Source organism: Sinocyclocheilus anshuiensis, unplaced genomic scaffold (genome assembly GCF_001515605.1).
Source record: "Sinocyclocheilus anshuiensis isolate Anshui unplaced genomic scaffold, SAMN03320099.WGS_v1.1 scaffold1569, whole genome shotgun sequence".
In the NCBI taxonomy this organism is placed as follows: Eukaryota; Metazoa; Chordata; class Actinopteri; order Cypriniformes; family Cyprinidae; genus Sinocyclocheilus; species Sinocyclocheilus anshuiensis.
This window is the reverse complement of record NW_015540100.1, coordinates 300,017-308,972: the sequence shown is the minus strand read 5'-3', so window position 1 is coordinate 308,972 and position 8,956 is coordinate 300,017. Positions and strand designations below refer to the sequence as shown.

The window sequence follows — 8,956 nt, the reverse complement described above, 5'->3', positions numbered from 1 at the left end:
ACACTCACACACACACACACACACACACACACACACACACACACACACACACACATGGACTCACACCCATCAGGAGCTTGAGCTCAGAGCTGGATCAACCAGAGCGGCTGGTTTAGCGTAACACGAGTCAAAAGTAATTAACCGGCTCTGTGTACTTTAATGAATCAAGCTCCTGCAATTCATTCCTTCAGTCCTTCAAACCGGGATGATGCTTAAACTGCATTTGATTAGCATCACATGACACACAACAGAGCCGTGTGATCACATAGGACGAATAAAAACATACACAACAACATCTGAGCTTCTAAAGCCCAGACGGCACAGATTAGATTAGATTAGATTAGATTAGATTAGAATAGGAAAGAAGGTGTGGAGGAGACGAGTGAAGACAAACCCGCTCACCAGCTTCAGTGTAACGCAGGCCCACCTTCTCCTCTCCGTCCTCTTTAGGTGGAGGCCAGACGGCCAGCAGACGGCCAGGGGTTCGGTCCTCACCGTCTGACGGAGACGTGACCTCAGACTGAGGAGAGACACACAGCGTGCAGGAATTAATCAACGTCTCAACCGAGAAAACCGAGGAAAACCAATGCACTGCATGAATACAGACACTCGATTTCACTTAGTTTTCAAACTTAGTACTTCATAACTAACTCAACTGAAGTTTATAAAGCATTTTAAAAACGACAACACTCACAAAATAACAAACGCAAGCAAAAAAACGAGTAAATAAAACTTGAATTGCCAGTTGGCCAAGAACAGCATGATTAAATCAAAGTGTAAGAGAAATAATCTCCACCAAAACACAAACATATTTGAAGGAAAATTCACACTCACAGACTGACATATATGTAATGCTCAGAGCTGGTTTTCACCGAAATGCGAGAAAATTAAAAGAGCAACACTTTGCATTAAGGTCTCTTTGGTTAAGGGTTTCGTGAACGCAAACTAACAATGAGCAATATATTAAAAAAGCAATGTTGTTAAACTTTGTAAATACATTGATTAAAATGAAGAATTAAAATATTGATTAAAATTTAATTATTTCAATGAATACTGTTAGTTTATAAAAAACACTGTTCACTGGTTGCTTGCGTTATTTCACAGTACATTAATTAATATTAACAGATACAACAGATAAAATGTTTTCTATGCCTTCATGAATGATCACGTTGATGGAGATGTAATAAATCATCTGTATGAGCATACATCTGCATAAAATAATTAAATGATAAATAATAAAAAATTAATTAATAGTATTTCTACTTTTACAGGGACAAAATGCACCATGTTCATTGCCTGTAAACAATAATATTAATTAAATAATTAAATAATTAATCAACCAATTTATTAATTCATTAAATTAATTATTTATTGCCAATAAATGTTTTCAGTTACATTTACTGACGTTTAGCAAAAACATTCATTTGGGCGCTTAAAATCAGAAAAATACAATAATAATAATAATAATAATAGATTTAGTAAATGTACTAGATCTAAATCTAGTATTATTCATGTTTGTTGATAATTAACATTTTTATAAGTCTAAATCTATTTTATTAACATTTGTTTGTACCCTTAAAATCAGATAAAAACAGAAAAAAACATAAATAATAACAATCAATCAATCAATAAATAGTACTTCTTTTTTTTATGGGGACGAAATGAACAATTTTCTTAAGCCTTCAAAAAATATTTGAAGAGTTTATTTGCAAAATCAGATAACTCAGTTTTTTTTAATTTTCAAAAATCATGTTTTTTATTATGTTTTATTGCGTTAGTTAGCTGCAATTTTTAACCTAATCAAAATAACCCAGCTGCAGTTTGATTGAGATTAATTGGAATGCACAATGAAAAAACATAATTTTTGAGAACTGTTAAAAACGGAGTTATCTGTTTTTGCAATTGAACTCTTCATTTATTGCCAGTATTTTTTGTCAAATAAATTCACTGACGTGTTAGCAACACACCCTGTGTGAAAACAGAAATAACTACTGCAGATATGATACTAGAAATGATTGACACTTCAATGAATAAGTATGTTAACAACATCATGTTTAATTAAGGAATGATGGCGTTGATTGCGGTGTCGTAAATCATCTGTAATACATACTTTCTCCTCTGTAGGACTCTTGGGGTCAGCGACTGGAGCTTTACTCAGCTGTCTCTCAAAGATAGACCTCAGCAGCTCTTTATCGCTCTTCTTCTTCCTCCTGACAGCGTCCAGATCCAGCGCTGCATCCACAGGATCCTTCTTAGCAGGTTTCGAGCTGAATAATTTGGATTTTAAAGCATCAAACGACGTATCCGTCACCGTTTTACCAGCGCTCGGATCTGCGGCGTCGGATTTGTCCTCGTTCTGTTTGACTTCGGCGCTCGACGCTTTCTGTAGCAAACCGGTGATTTCAGACAAACGTCTGGGTTCGTTTTTCTTTTTAGTCACTCCAGTGCTGGTGTTTTGTTGGAGTTTGGTTTTGTTGACGTGTTGTTTGAGGCTCAGCAGCGCTCGATCCGCATCTCGCTGTTTGATTTCTGAAAGCGTCTCCCTCTCGTCTCCGACTGCTCCTTTCTTTAACACTCGCAAACCGCTGAACAAAGCGGGCAGCTGGTGTCTGTCGCCGCTGCTTTTAGCCAAGCTGCTGTCCAGTTTGGAGTCTTTTGGAGGAGGAGAAAGAGCGTCTGGCATGCGCTCAGATCCCGAGAGCGTCTCTGAAAGACCTTTTGTCTCCGGCTGAAGATCTGAGGTGGGTAAAACCGAAGCTGGAATCTCAGCATCTCCTTTTTGGGAATCCGTCTGAGACGCCGGATCTGCTTCTTCTGATGAAGCATCCTCACCTGCTTTATCTGCTTCAGGTTTGTGAAGAGGAAGGACTCGTCTCCAGCTGCTGACGTCCGAGTCGCCCGTGAAACTTCTGTTTAGTATTTCTGATGCTGAGTCTACTCTGTGAATGCTCCAATGTGGCACGTCTTTCTTGGAGTCTTCCAAAATGCGGGATGAGAAATCCAGCGAGCGGTTGATTTTTCCGTACGAGCCGGTCCGGCTCAGAATCGAAGTGTCTTTAAGCGATCGCTCCACGAGACTCTCGGCTTTGACGACAAACGGCTCGAGTTTCTCCTCAGATCCGTCACGTTCCCTGTCAACGACAAGAAGACTTAAAGCGGGGTTTTTACACTCATACTTACTAAAATTCACTCTGCAAAAAGGATTTTTTTTTCTTGTTTTCCAGTACAAATATCTAAACATTTTTAAATCAATATATGTTACAAGATACATTATTTGTTTATTTATTTAATTTATTTATTTATTGAAGAAACAAGCATTAAAATGAAGTGAGTTTTTGCTTAAAACAAGAAAAAATATTGGTCAGAGGGGTATAATCTATAAATAATCTTGTTTCCTCTTCGAATTAAACCTAATTATTGTGTGGAATTTTCTTTTTCCCAAAAATGCTAGTTAATAAAGTATTGGACTAAACCTTACTGACTTTGCTCATACAGGGTAAAACAACTTCCCAAAAATTTGAATTTATTTTATTTAATTTTTTGGTTACACTTTTGGTATTGCTGATCAAAAATTAAAAGCAAAAATTACCCCACAAAAATTGCTTATTATTATTACTTTTTTTCCCATTATGCTATATTATTTCCAAATTATTTTTCTTTCAATAAGCACAGGTTTTCTATTTCTTTTTAGAACTGATGGATCATAGGCAAAAACATAACATAGGTGCATAAACTCATATCAATGAGGCCTACGATCAACCAGCTCCAAAAAGAAACACAAAACCTGTGCTAACTGAAAGAAAACAAATTGAACCCAAGATCTGCTGATAATAACAAGCGTAACATAACAAGCGATTTACAAGCAACTTTTAAAAGGCCATTAGGCACCAAATTAGGCAAAGTATTTTCAGCACAGTTTGTTTCTTAAGATATTTTTTCTGGTTTTAAGCAAAAACTCACTTAATTTTGGTACATTCTTTCAGAAAACATCATAGGTGGCGTTTACACGACACCATTTTCAACTAAAAACAATGTACTTTACGTGCATTTTAATCATTCGTTTTCACAGCCAAAGTGTTTTAAATGTAAACTTTTGAAAACATGCACATTTTTTTCCTGCTATCATCTTCATGTAGACTACAAAAAAGCTAATTCATGCGTGTGCGTATTACGTGTTTGCATAGTGTTTCCTTACAAAGATATGACTGGCCTGACATGAATAATACAGTTTTTAAGTCGTTTTTGCGGATCAATGTGAACGGGGAATTTTTTATTGTATGTATGCGCAAAGCGCAAAAGAAAAATGTTCTGTTTTTACTACACCGCTGTCATATAAAAGTACACTTATATAAATAATATCTTTGTAGAACTGCCTATCGCTGGTTAATTAACACTGTTATTGATCTGAACTGACTTGAGCTAAATAATAACACTATTGTCTAGAATCTGAACTGTCTCCATAGTTGAGTTTCCATAATTGATTTAGCTATTTCTGTGAAGCTGCTTTGACGCAATCTGTACTGTACAGAAATAAAGGTGACGTTTTATTTAGAGGTCAACCGATGTATCAGTTTTGCCGATTAATCGGGATTATCGGTAAAAACCCATGCTGATGGTTTTTACGGGTTGTGTCTGTTGCTGGAGCGGCTGAAACTCTGCAGTCATTATGCGGATTTAAAACATCGACAATGAACTATAGTGCTATAGTATACTATAGTGCATGTTTTCATATCATTACTAAGTGATTAATTTGTTGACTAGTTGCTGCATTAGTGGAGAAAAAACAGCAGACGCACACATTAGCAGCACCTCAAGTGGCTAAAACAATGTGACCAAAACACACGCAAGTCCGACCGAAATATTTAATGTCACAATTACCATTTATTTGCATTAGTTTATATCCATCTGGTCACATTAAAGCATTTGTTAGCCAGTGAAGTTGCATGTTTAAAACTAGTGACGTGAGAAAGCAAACTGATATGTTCATTCAGTCGACAGAAATCCTGCGCGCCGCAAAGCACCCTTCATATAGTTTTATATTAAATTACATCATATCTGTTCCAGATCGTTGTTAATGTACATAATGACTTCACCCTGGGCTGGAAGATTGTGTATTGTGCATTTTTCAGTGAAACCTTTGTCTTTCCGTGGCTCTAATAAAGTCTGTATGCTTCATATAGAGAGCTGTAATATATATCGCGCTTTCTCTTTCAGTTTGTTTTAAACACCAAACTTCAACCTATGCCGCTTTTTGATCATTCTTAAAGTAAACTTTTGCTCATTTGGTGATTAAATAAACTGTTTTAGACCGCCGCTTGAATTGAATGCGACGTGACGTGTGTGTGATACCTGTAAGTTTGTTATTTTGATTAGATAATCACAAGTGTTTTAGAATAAAAGCAGTTAAACTGTGAGAGTATACAATAACCATATGTATGTAATTTCAATACTATGGCCTTTGTGTAGATATTTAAAGATGTAACATTTAAAAAAATTTCAACATTCACCGATATTCACCAACATTTATGAACTGTGAACAATATATAATGAATATTAATATTTTATTCATTTACAAAGTATGGTCCAGTACTTTTTTTTGCAAAATATTTTAGTTTCTGTTTGGTATCGGTTGATTAATCGGTATCGGTATCTGTAAAATCCACTATCAGTCAACCTCTAATTTTACTTCAAGTAAATGTATCTTGATTCAAGAATATTCAGATATTTTTATTTATTTATTTTTTATTTAACCTTTATTTAACCAGGCAAATTAATTAAGAACAAGTTCTTATTTTCAATAACAGCCTGGCAGGAGAATTAATATCTCCTGAGAAAAATATAAACATATATTACAAAACATAAAACACATAAAAGAAAAATAAAGTCTCAGTTAAAAAATGTACAGGTCGAGGTCAGAGCACTTACTAGTAATTTTTTAAATGCACATACTGGAATATTTGTCTCTAATTTCAATAACTTTTGTAGCACCTTCCAATCATTTGGGGCAGCAAATTCAAAACCAGAATGACCATAAGTAGTTTTCTTTCTAGGGATAGTCAAGGAAATATAATTAGATGATCTAGTTGAATAAGTATTAGAATGAGGTTTCAGCAACTTTTGAAGATATTCAGGTAATAAGCCCAGTAGAACTTTATAAATAAAAATATACCAGCGGATTTCCCGTCTTGTATGCAATGATGTCCAATTCAAAAGGGAGTATCATTCACAATGATGCGTTCTGTAAGGTGCATTAGTAATCAATCTAATTGCTGCATGATATAATGCATCTAATTGCTCCAGAACACCTTTACGTATATTTCTATATATCACATCACCATAATCAAACAAGGGCAAAATAGTAGTTTCAACAAGATATTTCTTGGCTGACGTGGTAAACACAGATCTATTTCGGAACGAGAAACCAAGTCTAGATTTAACTTTCTTCTGGAGATTAGTTATGTGGGTAGTAAAAGTCAAGGAGCTATCAAGCCAGATTCCGAGATATTTATATGAGGATACTACCTCAATTATCGCCCCATCCGAATTTATGATGTCTTTATTATTTTGTTGTTTTTTTCCAAACCACATTACTTTTGTTTTTGTGCTATTTAAAACTAGATTCAGGTCACTAAAAGCCTCTTGAATATTATTAAAACTATCCTGTACCTGGTTTAAAACTTCATCATATGACGATCATCCGCATATAGGTGAATATAGGTTTTCTGACTACTGACAACCTGAGAAATATTATTAATGTAGATTGAAAACAGGGTTGATGCTAACACAGAGCCCTGAGGGACCCCTTCATTAATAGTTAATAGTTATACGTGAAAACAAGGAAAAAGTCATTTTTTGCAGTGTATCGGTTGCTCTGACCTTCCCTGAAGGCCTAAGGTGTCTTCCTCATCGTCGATGTACGTCTCCACTCTAGTCACCTGCACCAGATACGGATCGGAGGACGTCTGTGAAGACCGCTCTGCATCCTGAACAGGCGAATAATGGTGTCCAGGCTCCACGTTTTCCTCCAAACCATCTCCAGATTTCGGTCTCAAAGGATCTGCTACTCCAATATCACCATTAGCATCTTCATCAGGCAATGTTCGAAATGACGTCAACACAGCTGTCGTCTGATCGGACATGAGAAAACTTGAAGAGGTCCTAGTGTGGTTTGAATCCATATTGCTGTTTGCATTGAATGCTATGAGGTGAAATCCAATAGCTGCATAGTTAGTGTGGTTTTACTTCAACCTGCATGCGCTCTAGTTTCACAGACCGGAGAAAACAAAAGGGTTTTGTGCGTGAAAATCCCCGGCTCTCTCTCTCTCTCTCGCTCCAGCATTTGGAAACACTTCTGTTCCAGAAGTTTTACTGCAGTTCAGTGTGATTCTCAAATGGGAGAAACCAAACAGAGAGACTAAAGTGTCTCAGTAGTTCAGGCAGTGAAAGGAAACTTACAGAACTAACGGATACGAGCTCCAGATATTTCCCTTAAACATTCCCAAGGATTTTTTTCAGAGCACTTCCTGCTCCGGCGGAGTCTTGTGTTTCTCCTGGAGAAAGTTCAGCGTTGTCTTTGGAGAGGAAGGAGTCGCGCAGGTCTGATTACTTTTCTCTCTAACCACTCCCTCTGTCTCTGTTCAGTGGTGAACCTGGCAGATATTCACCTGCAAGTGTCTGGTTACTGAAAGCAGGAGCTGGAAGTGTAATGCAGAGATTCAGTGTCTCTCTCTCTCTCTCTCTGTAATCTCCTGCAGGGTCAGGTGGAGTGGGCGGAGCTTCACTATTACAACAGTGGTTATAATCAGCTCTGCTGAGATCACTGGCCACGCCTCTCTGTTGCTATAGCGCTGACCTGTAGTGCTTGAATACAGAATCAACCGAGGAGAAGGTCTGCAAACTTACTGTACTATCTCCAGCGGTGAGAGACTGGTTAAGCAATAAAATGTGCATAGAATACAAAAGTATGCATAGAATGCATACAGAATATAATAAAAATAAATAATATTTAAGATCTAAAAATCTATACGTATTTTAAATATTTCCATAATATTTATATAACATTAACGTAATCCATAAAATAATAAAAATAAAAAATACACAAAAGTAGTATCAGAATATAAATATACATGTTTATATAATAATTCTATAACATTAATTCTTTTTTATAATTTAATAATAATAAAAATACACATAACAGCGGTGAGAGACTGGTTATAGTTAATCAGAAATTAAAAAAGACTCATTGCAGATTAGAAAACCAGAGAGATCTTAAAATTGTGCAGGACACAACATAAATGTGCTATGAGAGGTTTTCATTAACACATTATAATAATAATACAAGTATAAATATTTATTTATATCATATTTAACCAATACGTATTTTAAATGTTTAAATAATATTTATAAAATACAAAGAGATGAAAAAATATAATTAGAAGTTAGAAAATAATTAAATATATTAGAAAAATTATAAAGGCAAAAAATGTATAAGTAAATCTGACTGATAAAATCATCATAGTTTTCTTTCTCATAAGCGTGTTTTAAACGTTCTCTTCGTGACGGATCTGAACCCAGAACAAGTTCACAGACCGTTTGCCTCATGTTTCAGGATGAAAGGAAGTTCTTTCCGAAGAAAAGAATGTCTTAATGAAACAACAACAACAGCATGTGCCAAAGTTCAGCCGAAACCCACGGTTCGGTTCAGATGAAACTAGTCCATCTACCGAAACCAGAATACAGAGCTGAGTTAGTTCTGCATGTGCAGTGGCCTACATCAGTGCACTGCATTATAAGCAGTCCGGGCCTCTTCTGAGCTCTTCTTATGCAAGAGAACCAGCGCTTATGAACTTACTGCTGCCTGTTTCTTGAGCCGTAAGAACAAGAAACACAACATAAACTAAAGATCCTCATCCAGAACTATCAAACTATATCTAAACTGAAAAAAAGTCATTTATGT

General features: G+C 35.9%; 1 protein-coding gene across 1 annotated transcript in view; it reads right to left on the bottom strand.

Annotated features, from left to right (window-relative positions):
* LOC107687211 (formin-like) overlaps positions 1–7,821 on the bottom strand; it is a 96,361-nt gene extending 88,540 nt beyond the window's left edge. Inside the window, 3 exon segments of the mRNA XM_016484447.1 lie at positions 403–520; positions 2,111–3,131; positions 6,877–7,821. Coding sequence (XP_016339933.1) covers positions 403–520; positions 2,111–3,131; positions 6,877–7,178 — 1,441 coding nt within the window. The 5' untranslated portion in view covers positions 7,179–7,821.
* Between the last annotated feature and the right edge of the window lie 1,135 nt (positions 7,822–8,956).